This window comes from Vanellus vanellus, assembly GCF_965231255.1.
Source record: "Vanellus vanellus genome assembly, chromosome: 7".
In the NCBI taxonomy this organism is placed as follows: Eukaryota; Metazoa; Chordata; class Aves; order Charadriiformes; family Charadriidae; genus Vanellus; species Vanellus vanellus.
In genome coordinates, this window is record NC_138912.1 from 33,676,041 (window position 1) to 33,694,328 (window position 18,288).

General features: G+C 41.0%; 1 protein-coding gene across 1 annotated transcript in view; it reads right to left on the reverse strand.

Annotated features, from left to right (window-relative positions):
- Positions 1–18,288, reverse strand: part of ANK3 (ankyrin 3) — a gene marked incomplete at its 5' end in the record, with an annotated part of 210,121 nt that overhangs the window by 69,572 nt on the left and 122,261 nt on the right. Inside the window, 7 exons of the mRNA XM_082486798.1 lie at positions 2,775–2,877; positions 5,812–5,935; positions 13,181–13,243; positions 13,444–13,516; positions 16,580–16,675; positions 17,074–17,172; positions 17,262–17,360. Of these exons, the coding sequence (XP_082342924.1) occupies positions 2,775–2,877; positions 5,812–5,935; positions 13,181–13,243; positions 13,444–13,516; positions 16,580–16,675; positions 17,074–17,172; positions 17,262–17,360 (657 nt within the window). The remainder of the gene's footprint in view (positions 1–2,774; positions 2,878–5,811; positions 5,936–13,180; positions 13,244–13,443; positions 13,517–16,579; positions 16,676–17,073; positions 17,173–17,261; positions 17,361–18,288) is intronic.

Consider the following 18,288-nt stretch of genomic DNA (forward strand, 5'->3'; position numbering starts at 1 on the left):
AGAAACTCTTCTCTAATACCCAACATGTCATGCTGGCAGTCGGGTTCATTAAAGGCTGGTTTCAAATCTTCTTCGTTTGACTCTTTTTAGACTCGCAAGTCTCTCAGTGCTCTTGGGGAGGAGTGGCCGTGAGATCTGCTATTTTAACCTGATCAGCAGGTTGACACATGTCCCCTACTCTTTTATATACTTATATTTGTGATAAAATTAATTCCCTTTACTCTGAGACTTTGCTGTGGCCATGAAGAACTCCAGACAGGTCTGAACTTTACAAAAGAAGAGAAATGGAATACGCAGATATGCAATGGCTCACTCCTTCAAAGTAGTGTAATACCCCAAAACAGCCTTAACTCCTCTCAGTTTCCAGATGGACTTTTAGGATATTAGTTTTGACCCACAATGATCTTTGTTCTTGTGTATTCCATTGTTGGAACACACAGTAGTTATTTTTCCTGCTTTCTACTGTCATAACAGAGACTGTGTAGAAGCCCAGTAATAAACAAAGGGAAGGATGGGAAGAAGAGGCAGGGGGATTCTCCATCTCCCAAATACACTCCTCCCATTTCAGTCAAATAGCTGTAAAGCTTACGACCATAGGTTTGGGCTGGGCTGAAGAACACAGGAATTCCAGAGAATGGATACCTTTTTTGACAGGGCTTCAAGATTTGCAGAAGCCATAACATAAAATTTTAACTGGGCTCCCTTTTTCATGAAGATACTTGGCTGCTTTGTTTTTCAGAGTATCATGGTTTTACTAACCTCTCAAGACAGGACTGACATTTTTTTCCACTACCACCTTCACCATTCCGGATCCCCTCCTGGACTTGAGAAACTTGAAGTTTGTCTAGAGGGTTAAGGTCAGAATAACATTTACAACTAGACTGTCAGCCAGGCCTCCAGCCTGGCTACATTTTACGTGACGAATTTGGACCAGCACTGAACTGTGATAATTGCACAATCATTGCTGGACAAGAACTGGAATCACAAAAATATGAAGACTATAAATGCAATGAAAACAGCCTACACTGACTGCTCAGCACCAGCACTAGAAGGATTTCATATTTGTTGCCTTCTCAGCTCAAGAGCCAAGACTGCAAGAGATCCTCCAAAAAGCAGAGAGGTCCGTGACCACTTGTAGATAATATGAAGTCTGCCCTAAAGCAAAGCTCCTGTACATGTTGGGGTATCACTGCAACACCTTCACGTACAGATAGTAATTCTTATTTTTCTAGTGGATTTTTTTTAAGACAAAATAACAGTGCATACTTTGAACAATGTTATTTAGGAGTTGTTTAGCGTAGTGCTGGTTTTAAGTCTTGTTATTTGATCAAAGGCACCCTAGCTGCTAAATCAATGCCACCTACTTTGATGGCGATCACAAAAATGCCCAGAATCGTGAGACAACATAATACATTCTCAGACTGAAGAGCCTTCCTCTCCTCTGAAATTTCCATCACATCAAGAAGACTTAATGAAGGTTTAGGAGGAGGAAGTGTCAGAGTAACTTTAGCTTCTCAGCCCTGAAATACCATGTCTTGTTCCCAGTGCCAGTAGTTAGCAGATTTTATTTTCTGACTTCAAAATAAACAAAAGCAACAAAATTACTGCTATGCAATGTTCAGAAACTCTCCCTAGCTGGCTGTTGCAAATCAAGGTTATTGAAGGTTTACAGCATTTCACTTCAAAGTAACAAGCTAATAATAAACATTCAGTTGATAAAGAGAGAATCCAATTTCTGCCATTGTCATAATGCTTGTGTGCAAAAGCTGTAGTAAAACTGGGTAATTTATACTATGCTAGAATTTTCAGATTAACACAATCAAGGTTTAAAATGCTTGAGTCCTGCTCTGTGGAGCCTTTCCCCCAAGAAAGCATCATCTGAGATCAATAATGCCCCTGTGCAGGAATACTTGCCACTGCTAAGAGGTACCTCTGTGAAAACAGCAGCAGAAAACCTCTGTTTCATTGCAATCCACCTTATGTTCTTCCAGGACATAAGCAACAGTTCCACTCCACAGTCCTTTCATTCCCAAGTAAAGATTTGTATGTGAAATTTTATTCAGCTTCCTAGCAGATATCTTGCTTCTCTGTATCAAGAAACTCTTGAGTAACTCAGATTTGAAAATCTGAAGCCAGTCTACGTAGCAAAATGCTGAGGAAGTCACAAACAAAGCATACAGTACCCTATCATCTCCAGCATTAGCTTTCAGAAAGACTTTCCCACGCTATAATCAGGTCGAAAGATTCTGCTTTTGTTGTATTAGTCATTGCACAAACGTTTGGAAGATACATAAACTGGTTAGTGCATAATAGCTTAATCTCCACAAGGCCAAATTCTTCCCAAGGGTGGAAAAACAAGGACAGCAGCTGGAGTCCCCTCCATGTAGGAAAAACGGGCGAACGTAATCCCTGGGCTACACAGTACAGACAAAGGTTGCTTAGTGTAAAACACATTGCTCCCAACTTATCAAAGCACTCTAAAGATACACATAACATTACGCTCACAGATGTTCCCATTGAATTCAATGGACAATCTCATACTCAGGAACAAATGGTCCCTTAAAGACTCTTGGTTTGGGACCCCATCAGCCTGTCTCTTGCAGGATCAAAACCACAATGTGGTTAACCCACAATTTCTCTCAGCTTCTTTCTTCTCCTTTTACAATAGTTCAGAGAGTAGTGATAATCTCTGCAAGCACAGCTGAGTGCTGCAGACTGTCATCCCCTGTAAAGAGGAAGCACAAATACCTGGTGGCAGAGACGCAAACACGTACCTGATCCTTTGCTGGTACCAGCAGTTCTTCAATCATCATGCTGTCTCGGGCATAAGAACTCCTGTTCAGCGTGTAGGACCTATCCGAACTGAAGGAGCGGAGGCTGTTGTATTTACCATTTATCATAGAAAGTGCAGATGACAATGAGATGAACAAAAAAATAAAAATAAAAAATTAATACATGCAACTTCCAGGGATAGCATAAGATGGCAAAATATACATAATCTGTGAAATAAATACAAGGGAAAAATGGTATAATAAGTATTTGACTGTAGTTTGATCTCCCCATCCCTACGATATACATAAGCAAAATCACAACAGACGTCTACCGCTTTGGCAGTAATGCCGTGGCTTTAGAATAAATGCAGAAAAGTGTATTCAAGTATTTAGATGAACTTTGATAAATGTCTTCATGCCCTAATCCTGAAAGGAGACCCACGAGGGCAGGTCCCTGGGGAGCTGTTGGGTAAGTTACAGCACCTGCCCATATGGCTCAGATTGCTGAAGCAGGTTTAACTAAGAGTAACTTTTATGTGTTGTCATTCTCTTTGTGGCTGAGCCACTTTTGACTTTGTTACAAACACCCTAGTTATTCCTTTAGTTAGAAAAAAGGATAATAATTTTGAAATGAAAGAAGACAGAAAAGGAATTTCCTTATTGATGATTAAATACAGATTCCGATGCTTTGGGGATTATTATTGGGCATGTTAGACTGTTTAGAAAGAACTATGATCACCCTGAACGTGTTGCAATTAAATCACTGTAGGAGTGTGTTACATTTAACCCTGGAAGATACATTATGGTATGTGCTAAAAACATGCTGCAGGCCTAGACATGCTTGCTACGTGACAAAAAATAAAGTAGTAAAAATGTGAATTAATACAAAGCAACATCCAACAACATATTACACTTTTGAACTAGCAAGACTTTTCAGACTCAAAACTCTACAACTTGTTTCATGCATTTTCTAGTTGTTAATACAACTTTTCTAGTCCCTTAGCACACGTTCCTCCTTGTGCTGAAAGCAGAACCGGGATCTTAATTACACACTGTTGGCATATGTTAAGCAAACTTTTACATGATAAAGGGCATAAAGAAATCAAGTTTATTTGTTATAACAGAGGGATCCACCCCCCACCCAAAAATAAATAGCATGTCACTTTCCAATGCTGAATAAAATGAAGATGAGCAATGGCAGCAGCAGAAAGATGTAACACGATGCCATGCCTTCTTACCTGACTTTTGGACTAAAGCAATTTACAGTGGAAAAGAAACAGGAGAAATAGAAAGCAAAGAATCAGACGGGAAAAGCAAGATGTTATGGCTGGATGGCTTATATATTTAATGTGTTTATTTCTTAATGTTACACTCAGAATCAGTAGTAAGATACATCCACAGAATACTTTTTGCTAAATAAAATACTTCACAGGAAAAATGCTGTATTTGTCTCCTCTGAGCATAACATGTGCAATGTAAAAAATGAGTTACGCAGCAACAAATAGTAATGGCACTGCTAAAATCAGAAGCATGGGAATATTCGATTTCTCTCAAAGAAAAGATAAAATGAGGTTGAACCCTCAGATCTGCCTAACATCTTGAATGTGAAATTCTGCTCTCCCACTTGTACAGTGAGAACTTAGACATGGGCAGGAAGAGTACTGTAATGAGTAAAAGGTGTCCTGTAAATCAGTACCCAGCTCTGTACACAAAGCGCACTCCCTCTCCACCGTCACCACAGTACTTCAGACCTGACCTCATCCAACAGTGCTATATGATGACCTTGCTCACACCGACTTCTGTTTAAAAGCAGCATGTCAGCCTTGTTAATTAAGTTTACAGAGACGTAGGATTCTCCTTTCAGATCTGTTCTGCTGATTTTCTAGCTAATGGACTATTTAAACATATTTTGGTATTCCTCATGAATGTATTATCACATAAATACTTATTAACTTAGCTAAAAATTGTAAGTGAAGCAAAACACGGCTGGGCACTACTAAAGAGCAAATTTGCACTGCATGCTTGCATTTCTAACGCAACCGTAACAAACAAGACTGAAAGGCAGACATCTAAGCTTTACCTTCTGGGAGTTGCCATTCACTGTTAGACAATGAACTCACTTTTTAAAACAGATCTTTAAACTACAGCGTAGGAAAAAGTCCTCAGGGCTCCAGCTTATGAGGTTTAATTATTAGCTTCAGTACGACTCAACTGTCAGTAAATACATTGCAAATCCACAACTATGGAATTAATCTCTGCTCATAGAGCTTTAATTGTTTTGAGCAACGCAACGCACAGTGCAGGCTTTAGCAAGATTCAAAAATGAAATCTAAAACATTGATCTAGCAACACCTGAGTTGAAAACAACATTAGTCAGGTATTATATTTTTACAATATTTTATCAGGGTCACAGAAACTTTGGCCTGTTTTCTGTAACACGTAATCTGTTCCTTGTCAAATGAAACCCTACAGCAAATTTAGGGTACACCTGCTTTATTATTTTTTGGGAGCATTTTTGCATTTTTCTTTAATATTGACTATCTCACTTGGATTACTCACTAGCACCTTTAAAGAAATAAAAGCACCAAAATAGCAAAATGAGTGTCATTCATTTTTTCTGGCATTTATATTCTTCAGCCAAATTAGTCCATTAAGGAACATTCTAACATGAGTATCAATTTGACCAGTGGGTAGTGAAAAGAAACCTTGTTTTGCTGGCTGTTCTAGATCAGTTTCTAGACCAGCTGCAAACCACTAGCAAAAAGCTGCCTTGGAGATCTTCAGAGCATGAGAAGATACCAGAAAAAGTGAATAGTTAGTTTTCTGTATCATTGCCATAAGAAGCCAACATGAATAAAGAATACAAAATAAAACTGCAATGAACGTATGCTTTAAAGGCACAGTATTATCATAACACGGAAGTAAACCCCCTCTACTTTGTTTCGAAACAGACTCCAGCCTTGTGCGAAAGAACACTCTTGCTTTGTAAAACCCTGTAACTGTGGTGACAGGCAAACAGGAGAAGCAGCAAATACAATACCTGGCGGAGCGGGCTCCCAGGCTGAAGCCCATGTATCCTTCAGCAGGCAAAGAATCATCTCCCAACTCTTTCAGGTCCTGGGGTCCGAGGTATTTGTCCGTATCACCTGTCATTGCATCCTCACCTGCCAGTACAAAAGCCAGGCTGAAATCAGAAGCTACCCGTATTGTAAGTGTTTGTGTGCTCAGTAAGTCATAACGCCCTTCTCTGCTCGCCAACAAGGAATCAATCCCGTCACCCCCACTTTCCCTACGGCTCTTTCCATGTAGTACGTCAATTATCCACCCTCTGAACGAGCCTGAGAAAATAATTTTATTGGGGGCAAACGTAAGAAGCAAAATTCCACCTTGACGTAAATCCAATAAAGTTATACGAGGGATGACTTTTGCCCAATCGTTTAAGCAAGCTAAAGGGTTCTTCTGTACTTTGCACCATTGGGCTCACTTTTGCTTTCCTTACCAAAAAGCCCGAGCTGACAAACTAAAGTTAGGTTATTCCGTATGCAAAAATAATAATAATAATACCTGGCTGTGAGAGACAGCCTGTTTGCCCACCAGTACTGAAAAATGCAGCAAGCTTGAATGGTCGCGGAGTAACAGAAAAGGCCCGCCTTCCACCTTCGGTATTTCTCAATAACTTCTGCAAGTTTGAATGCAAGAGGGGAGTTTGGGGGGAGGGGTTTGTTTTGTTTTGTTTTGTTTTGATGAACTGCTTCACAGTCCCAGGTTGGTTTTCTGAAGGTATGTGCTTCCTGAAGCCCCTTCAGCGCACAGCCGGCCGGGGGGCGAGGGCAGAGCCGAACAAAGCCTTGCGCCGGCGGAGCGCTGCCGCCCGCCCGCCCGCCCGGGGAGCCCGGCAGCCCGAACCCACCCCCGCGGGACGGAGAGCCCACCGGGAAGCGCCAGGCCTATGGGACACACAGACATCGACAGAGAAGTAAATGGTTTGGGTGTTGGGTTTTTTTAAGAAACAAAGTAAAGGAAGAAAAGTTAAACTGTCGGAGAGGAGGGCAGACGCCGCAAAGGGTTAATGGAGCGCTCCCTCTCGCTGGGAGCATTTGCATACCATTACATCATGCAAACCTACATTCCTGCATTGACAGAGCAAGTCCAAAATATGCCTTTTGCGGTTGTAGGACTTTTTTTTTCCCCCCTGTTCCCTCGCCACCACAGAGCGGAGAGCTCCCCGTAAGCTCACGACTCGCCTGCATTCACGCTCTCCTTTGTTGTGAGCGCATTTTAGATGTGTAAAAGTTGCACAACAGAGTAGTTTAGCAGCGTGTTCTGGACGATAAGCGACTCGCCAACCCCAGCTATACGTTTCCCACTTTCATTCAAGGAGTTTAGGCTAGTTTCCATTCACTTAACTCAGGAAAACACAGGCGAGCTCTGGTTATAAACTAACAATCAATTCTAAAAATACCCCTTCAGCTACTGCTTTGCAAACGGCAAACAAACAGACCAACTTTCTCCTCCAGCCCAGCAACAACCAGTACTTTAAGTAACAGTTTAAAAGCTAAAATGTTCATAATATACGAGAAAGCATTCAAAAAACCAGAAACAGAAACATTATATATTAAGTTAAACTTTAAAAAGTCTTACTGTTTTGGAAAGCCATTTTCACCAGTCTGGTCTATAAGAATTTTTTCCCTGATGTTTCCAAGAATTCCTATTAGTCCTATTAGTCCTTAAGCAGTGATTTAGAGTTAATCTCCAAACCAGCACAAGCAAACTAATCCCTGTGGGTCATATTCGCTTTCCACACAACAACTGAGATCTTCTTAACATCTTGATCTCTTCGTATGTATTTTAGGACATGTGCATCTTTGTCCTCTCAACTCAGATCAAAGTTCTTTGCAAATATGAAACGAAACGAAAAATAATGACTACGGTTAAAAAAAAAAAAATCCCCTTTTAATCACTCTGCAGACATCCCTTTAAAGCTTCTGCTGATTGGATTACAGCCTCCCTTGGCAAGCCTCTTGAATGGTGACATAAATGCAGGCACTCCAGTTATTTGTATGTAAATAGGGGTGCTGCGAGGGTGTAGTTTTTCTGTAACTCGATACCGGGGCTGAGCAGGGAGCGCGGGGCTGCGGGGAAGGGCGCTGCGCTCCGCCCGCCCCCGCCGGGGCTGGGGCCGGGGCCCGGCGCCTCCCCCCGCGGCCATCCCCGGGGCAGCGAGCGGAGGGGGACCGGGGCTGCCCCGGGGGCGCAGGCGGGAGCTGAGCCCCCAGCTGCTCCGTGGGGCGCTGCCCCCACCCCCTCTCTCCGCCCCCCCTGCGCGGGGGGCTTGCGCCCAGAGAGAAAATTCAGGTGCTTGAAGTGGCCCAGAGAGGGTCAGAGATGCGGGCAACTTTAAGCAACTACTAACTGGACCAGTAACGTTTGGAAACTTCTGCCCTACCAACACCTGAAGCCGAGCGCTGCACCGCTGCAAGGAACAGAGGAGGCATTTTCTTTAGGAGCGTCATTTGTCAAAAGCAAGGTGGGGAATGGTAAAAAGCTATTCCAGTTGAGCTGCAAAATAAATTAGATGTTATCCTGCTCTGCAGCTTATCCAGCCAGAGCAGGATTACTCTGATGAAATGCTCTCATCAAAGGAAAAGCTGCATCTAGGAGTGGTAATTTCAAAGAATTCCAGGCATTGTTTTGTGATCGTGGGAGGCTGGAGCAAAATGGGTGGTGCACGTTTCAGCAATCCCGCTCTGTTTAATTAGGTGCCGCAGCCTAATCCTCTGTGTTTCAGGTAACGAGCAGAGTATTTGCTCACAGCACATTGTACTCCTGTAGAGAGAGGTCCCATGGAAAAGTGACGAGAAAATTCATCTCTGAACACAAACGATAGAGAAATGCCCAAGAAGTGAGGCACTGATGAAAAATCAGCAAAGAAAGAGAAGACCACATTGCTTTGCTGCAATTGCCATCCTTCCCTTCATAATATGTTACATGTTGAAGACAGATATGTCCCTTGTTAGTGGTGGGCAAACATAGCTATCACAAGTACGGGAAACCGTTCAAAATCCAGGAAAGAACAGGAGCAGTAGGGTCAAAGCAAAGGCCCATCCATTCTAGTATACTCTGCCGCTGACAGCGGCCACACTTCACAGAAGAACGTAAGAATATGAAACTGTGGAAGTCCTCTGGGACATTGTTCTAGCTGGCAGTGATTTGAGCACACATTTTCTAAAGCCGCAAGAGGTTTGTATAATCATGACCAGGTATTTTTTCCCCCTTTTTAAATTCTTCCAATTATACTTCAAACTAGTGTAAACTTTTTGCATTCCCCACACCAAGGATGTGTGCAAGGAGTCACACAATTCAACTGTCTGTTGCATCAAGAGCAGCCCTTTTAATTTAAGATCAATCTGCCCCTTGCTGGTTTCACTGATGCCCACTATTCTTGGACTTCCGGAGAGGCAGCAAGCATTACTGCTCACTTTGCCACCCACTATTTTATACATTATAACCTATCCCTCATTCAGCTTTTTTTTTTTTTTTTTTTCTGGGATAGACAGTCCTACGCTACTCTTTTCTCACCGAGAAGTTTTTCCATACCTCTCATCACCTGAGTCAGCTTTTCCCATATTTTCCCCATTTTTCTGGCCCCTAGGCATGTTTTCTACAGCTGGGAATTGCAAGACCACAGGGTAGGTGCTCTTTTTAGAGGCCAGTGAGAAATACAGGCTCTCTGGCAGGAGGAGAGAAGGCATCATGGGGTTTGGGGAAGAGTCCCCCCAAAAAATTTAATCATAGCCTGGGATCCAAATGGACATTTGTCATTGGCTTTGCTAAAGATCCCTGAAGCTTTCACCACTCCCTCGTCACAGCCTGTCCAGAGTTGCCTAATGGCAGAAGAGGTACAGCCACAGGGAAAAGTAGGATACTTCTAGTTGTAGCCAGTTTTGGTTTCACACAAGTATGGAAAGAAGCCAATACCAAACCGCTGAAACTTTTATAAATCTGTAAAATTTTATGGAGACAAAGAAACTCAGAAAACTCTGAGCATAAAAATATAACCCCTCCTAAAATGATCAATAACAGACTTGCATATACGGGAATGCCCTGACCTGTCTTAAATGCACTTAAACTGCTGTACCTCAGCACCTACTCAGGGATCAGGCAGTGTCCTGCTAGGACATCTGTCTAATCTGCCAGGAATTGATTAGCATGATACTTAATCCTACTGAGAGAGGAATCTCCATTAAATGGGTTTAAAACAGTGTCCTTATTTACACCCAAAAGTTTGTTATCTACTGAAGACCAAATCAAAAACATTAAAAGCTCAACACTGAGTGTTTCCTGACAATGACTGTCTAAACACTCAACACCCAAACTGGTTTTTGGTTTGGATTTTTTTCCCTTCACTGCTCACATAGTCTCGCCCCTCTTTGTAGCAATTGCTTGCTGTCCCTTTGCCTCTGGGACAGCAGCGGCAGCTTGGGGGGTGGGTGGCTATTGTGACAGAGCTCATTGCTGGGTTGTGGCAGCCACAGCAGGGCTCCGGCATCCTCCACCAGATTAAAACTCTTGCAACTGCCAGGAGGGATGCTCCGAGGCTGAGCATGTGACTGCAGAGGAGGGGGCTCCCTCCGGGCCTCCCACAGATGGCTTGGGTTGTGCTTTAGCACGGCTGATTCCTGGCTCCCCACCAGCCCCACGGCCGCAGGTCGCACCGCTGGGGCTCCCAGCTGCACAGGGCATGGGGTGCAAGCTCACATCTGGAGATGGTAAGACGAAAGACCCAGTTCTTGCAGTATCAGGTTTCACATTTATAAGATTTGCAATCTCTTTAAAAATAAAAGCAGAACACATGTTCAGTGTGCATCGGAATTACTCTATATTCTTCTGCAAACTTTCTGCTACATACAAAGATGAACCTTCCTTTTTTTTTTCCCCCCACAAAATCATGTTCATATCTTTCAAAAAAAACCACCATTTCTTTTTTTGTGGTGTAGCAGTTTCCCAGCAGTTAACCTCATTTGGGTAGATTTGCCAGAATAGTCTAGGAAAAGGAAGCAAAGATCTCTCCTTTCAACCAGTCTGACTCCAAACCGAACTGTCCTCGGCAGCGAAGTTACACATTTCCATATAAATACTTATTTAGCAGGCACAGCAAGACACAAATGCAAGGAAAGAGTTTCCTGACATTTGTCTCTGAGCTCTGAGACTCTACTTTCCAAGCCTTCAGTTTCTCTTACGAGAGACACCTTGAGGATTATGGAATATTGATAAGCCATTAAACAAGTTTGTCTCACTGAAGAGTTTTGGCTGATGACATGAATGTTAGCCAAGTGACGGAGAGCTCAGATTTGGGTGGTAAATTTGCGCTCTTCTCTCACTTGGAAATCAGCTCCCTGGCTATGAGATTTGTCAGAGCGCATTACCATCTTGAACATATTTATTTCAACTGGCATAAGTGGATGCATTGTATATAAATAACCTATCAACTTTGAGGCGCTGCGGGGATGGGCATCAGTACATTGTCTTTACAGATGTGCAAGTCAGGAAAGAGAGACATGCCAGTGGTTATTACCTCAATGCCTGTAATTCAACGCGTGCCTTACACACTGGAACGCTTCAGTATAGATTAATAAAATACCTATTATTTGATTTGAAAGCTCCCTTTCAGTGTTAAGTTTGAAAATGACCCTGTTATATATAAACCAGTCTCTCAACTCCCTTAGTAACAACACGGGTGCAGAATACAGTCTCTAGGCAGAGAATCGATTGTATTACACCTGCACTCTTAATTTTTGGTTTGGTTTCCTTTTTGTTAAACTGAGAGTTAGTGACTATAAAAGCCTTCTACAGATTTGGCCTTAAAAATGATCCTGTATGTTAAATGACACATTTTACATCTTGGGTTCTAATATTCAGATTCCATATAGGAGTGTATCTTACCTGTACCTCGCAGCATGCCGTGCAGTGGGATACGGCAGTAGTTAGTGCTCTATTAACTAACGCTATTATATATCAGCGTTCCAGTCAGTTGAAACAATACAGTATTTTAAGCAGTACAATAGCATAAGAGAGCTATTTCGAAAACCCAGGTGTATGGTAAGAACACTATCCATTTGGAACTGCAGCAATGGGAACACAATGACAAACTGAAAACAAACCAAAAGCCTCAATGCATGAATTAAACAAGAGCGGCACACAATGAACTTTGCTAAACAGCTTTTACACCTTACTTATAGCTTAAATGCTATAATAATTAAAAGTAAATATATCACTAGGAATGAAGAAAGAGAGGTTAACTAAAGAAGCACAAGAATATTGAACCCAGTCACTTGTTTTCCTAATAGAGAAGAAAAAACTGCAGTTCCAATGCAAGTGAATCGAGGGACACAAAAACCACCTTCAGGACACTGTCATCCTCTTCATCAACTCAAGACCTTCCTATTTCTGAATGTCACCTGGGAACCTAATCCCACCACAGCCTCTGGAATCCTGCAGTTCCTGGTGAAACTCACACAAACTCCTGCACATCCAAACCAGGGGAGGTCTGACCTGACAGGGGACGTCAGTAAAGGGGAGGGAAGCAGTTGCCAAAGGAGTTTTAAATACTTGGGGACCACTGAAGCCATGTCAAACCTGCCCAGCGTCGAGGATTGAGCTGGGATAGGCAGGTTGCTAGTGCCCGTAGTTCAGGAGACTTACCTAGAGGCACCGAAAACTTTATTGCCACTTACAGATTTCACATCACTCTGCAGGATGATACAGGTGAAATCTCAGCTACAAGGTACTTCCTTAATACTAACAAACACCAACATGTTGAGCACAATGCAGCATCCCCTTTATTCAGGAAAATCGTGATCTGATGTGTTCTTACTGAATGTCATGGCTGAAATATTATTTAAAAAAACAAAACAAAACCAAACCACAACAAAAAAAACTCTGAAAATACTTCTTTCCAGGCTAAGGGCCCACCGCAATCAATGTAAATCAACCATTTCAGAGCTGAATTCACATCAGAATTTAAAAAAACAAACAAATAAATTTCTTCCACCATTCACTTTCACTATCAGCTGTTTCTTCCAAAGTATTTTGATATTTGACCCTTTTGTCCAATATTTAATTTTTCAGTTACAACAATAAAACAATCCTCCACTTTATAGAAGCAGCAGCAAAAGGACTATTCCAGGAAAGTGGAGTTAATTTGATTAAAAAATTAGGAGTAAGACATTCAGAAAAAGTTAGAGAATTATCAGAATACCTCAAATATTTTTTGAAAGTGTTCTTAATTGTAAAGCAGAAATTGTTAGTGGGATAATAAGAAAATTATCTGAAAGGATTAATTTTCAGACAGATGAAAGAAAAGGAAGAGGCTTAAGTTAAATATCACTGCAATACAAAAATGCAAATACCTTCTTCAACATCTGACAAATATTCAGCATCACTGAGTATTTCAGGGGCATTGGCTTTACGAACTGTATGATTTAAATAAACAAAATAATTAAATAAAAGCATAGACTATCAATGTGTCAACAAAACAATCAATGTAAAAGAATAATGAATATGCAAAGACTATATCCAACTAATAGTGCTTGGTGGTTGTTTTTTTTAAACAAACATTTACAACAACAAAAGACTGAAAAATAAGCAAGAGGGCTTTTTAATTTTTTAATACCTTCATCATCGGACATATCAAGAACTTCATTCATGGTTTCAGGTACATTCATTTTGTGCTTTTCTGTAACAGTCTGCAAAAGAAAATAAGATCATTTCAGAGTGCAGACAATTTTTCTTAAAATTATAGTTATTTTGAAAACTAAATGCAAGGTAGGACGTATTTTTATCTGCAGTTAGCAAAACAAGATTTTTTTTTTTTAGCTTCTTATTCACTTTCCTTTTTATAGATGCATTGAACTATACATTAAAAAAGACTACAGAAATAGGCAATATTCTATTTGTGTTTTAAACTGTATTCACCATTTTCACAGCAGAAGAAGCATGAGCTGAAAGCCTAGAAGATGTTGATATGAAAAGAAGAAACAAATGCACTGAAAATAGTTTCATGTTCAGGGATTTAATAAGAACTCTAAATAGCATCTAAACTTTGAGCAGGAATATGTCATCGCTATTTAAACTAAACTTTCTGAGGGAAGTATTTCTCCTTTGTCATTAGAAAAATGCTGCGATTTGGGAGCAGGCTTAATCTAGGTGATCTTTTTTCAGAGGTGCCTCAGCATGAATTCTGTGTTTTCCCACAAATGAGAACAATTGTAACCACATGGAGGCTAAATGATACCCCTCAAGGAATTTGTGCATGAAAGACACTCAGAAGTGGTTGGTTGATTTTCACCCTGATGTTTACATCGTTTCAGACTCAAAGATCAATATAAAAAAAAAATAGCAGCAGAAAAAAAAATGTTATGAATGCCTGAAATCTGTTCCTAGAATACCTGTGCATCCCACAAATGACGCACACATGCACACTTTTCTCTCCAGTCGGGGTACTGCATAACAAGCACTGGTGAAGTTTTAGGTCATGCAGGAGACCCTGCAGAGTTACCATTCGAGGAGTGCAGTGGAATAAAAAAAATAATAAAAAAACCCCAAACCCAAGAAAACCCACCAAACAAACTCCAGACCAAAATCCACCCTCATCTTTACAGAGTTTTTATATTATATTATTTTTAACCACCATTACTTCTCATCCTTGATATACAAATAAGAAATCATTAACAAGTTCAGGAGGACAAAATAGCTTTTCCTTTTTCATTTATTTTAAAATATTTCATCTTTTCTCTGGCCTCATGAATACTCATTTGGCAGTTCATGTTTCTTGGGCTACTGCTGCCATGACTTGATATAGGCAGAAGAGCTCCTGCATGCTCAAACAGCACAAAACTTATAAAAAGCCTCACATTTATTTCATTTTGTGGGAACTACTTGCAAAGCTTTTTAACACATTGCTGTTAAACTAGCAAAATCACAAGACTTATTTTTCAGGCACTACTGGGTTTTTTATTGGTGTTTGAGTCTAAATTATAGTAAAATTAGCTATGTTCATCCCTGGTTTCAATAAATTTACCCTTGGGAATTGTTCAGCCACAAGCCTCAAAAAATAAGTCTCAGCAGTCAAACTGAGTTTTTAAGACCCTCAATTGTACATTAGGTTTCAGGTCTAGACTTCCAAAGTCTGACAATTACACACTTGTGACTGATAAGCAGCATATTCTGATTTTAATGGAAATTATTTCTGTGCTTCTCTTGAGAGTAGGTATTTGGGGTAGTATAGACCTTTCAGCATCTAACACTTCTTCTAGCACAATTCACAGCCCGAGCCACCATCTCTCTACTCTTCTTCATCTACAGAACATAAATGATCAGTCCTCTTACGCAGCACAAACTCTCCCAGCTTCCTGCTTCTACAAGCTAAGAATGACCTTGTGATCTTGGGAGTTCTTAGCATAAAAATGTGAGTTGACTTTTCCTGCAGCTCCCTAGTTGTATACTAGGCAATCATTCAAGTTTATGCTACCCTGTATAATCTTCTCCATCAAATTTTTCAGGTTGTGGAAAACTATTTTAGAATCTTTCTAGAGAAAAAAGTGGTCTTGAGAAAACCTAGAGAGAAGCTGTAAGAAAAAAATGTGATGAGTTTCCGGCATATTCCTTTATATTTCATTGTTCCGAAACGTGTCTTTTGTGTGGTGGATTTTCTGTACACTACTGGATTATAGACCACAGCCGGGAAGGCCACAGGAAGAAAAGGCACATGCAGTAGCAGAGCTAAAATCTGCCTGTCACACCAAATGCTCATCGTATTGTAACCACCTGCTTGCACTGACAGACGACACAAATGGGTGATGACAAAACATGGAACACACAGTAACTGTTGTCCGTCTCTGATATGCCTAAAAAGAAATACGTGCACTTACTTGTCTTTTTCTTTTTAATCAGAAAAAAAAGTTGCAGAAAGGAAAAAGCAAATTTGGAGCCAATGCTCTGAACTTATGTTCTTAAGACCCAATTTGGGCTTTACTACTATGGTGGTGCATGGAGGCTCCTCACCTCACAAAACTGTTTTCTTCATAGAGCAATTTGGCAAAACGTTAACGAACAAAAGATCTTTCTGAGAAATATTTTGGATTCTGTGAATCACCATTTTTTCTGATAACAGGTAACTAGTCCCTTTAATCTCTCTTGGCTAGCGCTGCAGTAAGCCTTCCTGAGAGGCCAGACAAACAAGCTGGAGTTTGTGTTTACGTCAGTGAATGGATATGTCGGTTGCAGGAGCTGACTGTGGCTGCTTGCAGAAGACAGCCTTTCACCATCTTTCATAAGACGCCAGAAACTATGCAATGAGGTGCTTTTAAGTAAATTCCAACCACTTTTTAGATTGGAATAGGTTTTCTTAGGCCAAATACAAGTCATTATACATCCGTCCTTTGGAAAACCCTCTCAAAAGGCAGAAGCAGCTTCTATTTACACAAGGCTGTTGGAAGGTCTTTTCAGCTACAAACCAGCCCGTATTCATGTGCTTTGTGCCCTAAACAACAAGATGTGCAGAAAAACATGGCAACTATGACCAGTCATTGACACTGTCCATTTTCTGCTCAGTTGGTACTCTTTCTGCATGCATCCTAATAATGTCTGCTACCTTAAAAAAATAGTGCTCATATTTGATTCAATATCCACTTTATACTGCTAAAAGGAAATAGGTGGAAATTAAACTGGAATCTCAGTAACTAAACAAAGCTGAATACACTGGCTTCAGAAAAATTCTTCCATTCGCTACTGAACTACGCTGTACTTACAATTGTAGTCATGGTCTCTTCTGTCACCACCTTCAATGTGTCAACAACTGAAATGTAGCCAAGTCGCTTAGCGATGGCGAGGGCAGTGTTTCCATTCTAGCAATTGAAACATTTATAACAAAAGTTGAATGTTAGCAAGGAAAAGTGTAGAAATCGCTAATTAACTGTAGAAGAATGCACAACAAAGGCCAAATAAATGTTTGCATGTTAGTGACTGAAATAAATATATTTTGGGTTGTAGGATATATAACTAAGTTTTTAACTCTTTACAGAGACGGGATGAAAATGAAAAGATTTTCAGATGTTTGCTGTTCTAGTTTTGGAAGACATGATAGCATAGAGGATGCGGGGGCAATGGGAATAGACTTCCTCTGCTCTTTTCCTCTCCCACGTACATTTTTTTCACATTTCCCTTGCTCAAATGCTTTATGCGGGGTGGAAGAACTGAACCCGAGGGGAAAGCGGCAGCCTCGCGGTGGACCCCCTGCACTTACCACAGTGAGCTCGTTGGGCGCTGCGCCGTGCTGGAGCAGGACGTTGATGATGTGGGTGTGCCCCTGCTGCGCAGCCTGGTGCAGCGGCGTGTACCCATTCTGCAGGCACAGGGAAAGGGAAAGGCTGCAGTGGGCACGGCGCACACACCGCCTCCACTGAATGAGTGAGGCAGAAGCGGAAAACTCACCTTCGTTTTGGCATTAACTTTTGCAGAGTGTTGCAGAAGGAAGTTAACAATTTTTATGTTTCCGTAGTGGCAGCCAACATGCAAAGGAGTGTATCCCATCTAGAATGAACGAAAGCAATTAGTAAATGTGAATATCCCACACGTCCCCTGACAAAAAAAAGTAGACATGAAACAGCGAAAATCCTGTTAAGCTTATTTCTTTGGCCTATGTGAAAAATCCTCCGACCTTGCAAAAAACCCCACACCTCACAAATGTTGTTTCAAGTCCTGTTCTTTGTGAACCTCTCTGAATGCCTTGTATTTCTGTAATCTTCAACACATGCCATGTTGATTAAAGGTTTGCCTGCTTCTCCAACAGTCAGACTGGGGCAGAGCGCAGCTTTCTCTGGGGCAGAGCCCATCTTTTTAAATATATGTGTGTATAATGCCTTGCACAGTGAGCTTCACATGCCTGGTGCTCCTATAGTGTGACAATAAACAAGTAAATAAAAAAGTAAGTAATAGCAACTTTCTAAAAACCAGGCACGCTGAGGGCCGCCTCAGTTACGGTGCAATTTGCCGCTCATCCATTCTGACTGAAACAGCCGGAAGGTAGATCTAAAACAATGCAACAGATTTGCTGGCTCTGCCAGAACAATATAGTTGTACAGAAACTGGAACACCAGCTGGTGAATTGAGGCTCTATGACAGAAAGGTCTAATTTTTCATGCGTCTGGCCTTGTGTTGTAGAAACTGGAAGAAATTGCTTTTTCTTGGCAACTACAAAGATGAGAAACTTGAATGTATCCTTTTTGTTTCGACTACTTGTTTTTCATTACTAGTGGACAGACTAAAACTGTTTGTCAACATCAGGACTCCCCCACCAAATGCTCTAAACACAACTAAATGGCTTTTTATAGTAAAGTATACACATTCTGGAATTTTTTCTAAAACTAGTTAGTACAAGAAGAATACCACTTAAAAACCTGACAAGGTTTTTTTAAAAACTACTACTGTTTTTTAAAAACTACTCCTGGTAGCAAAGCAG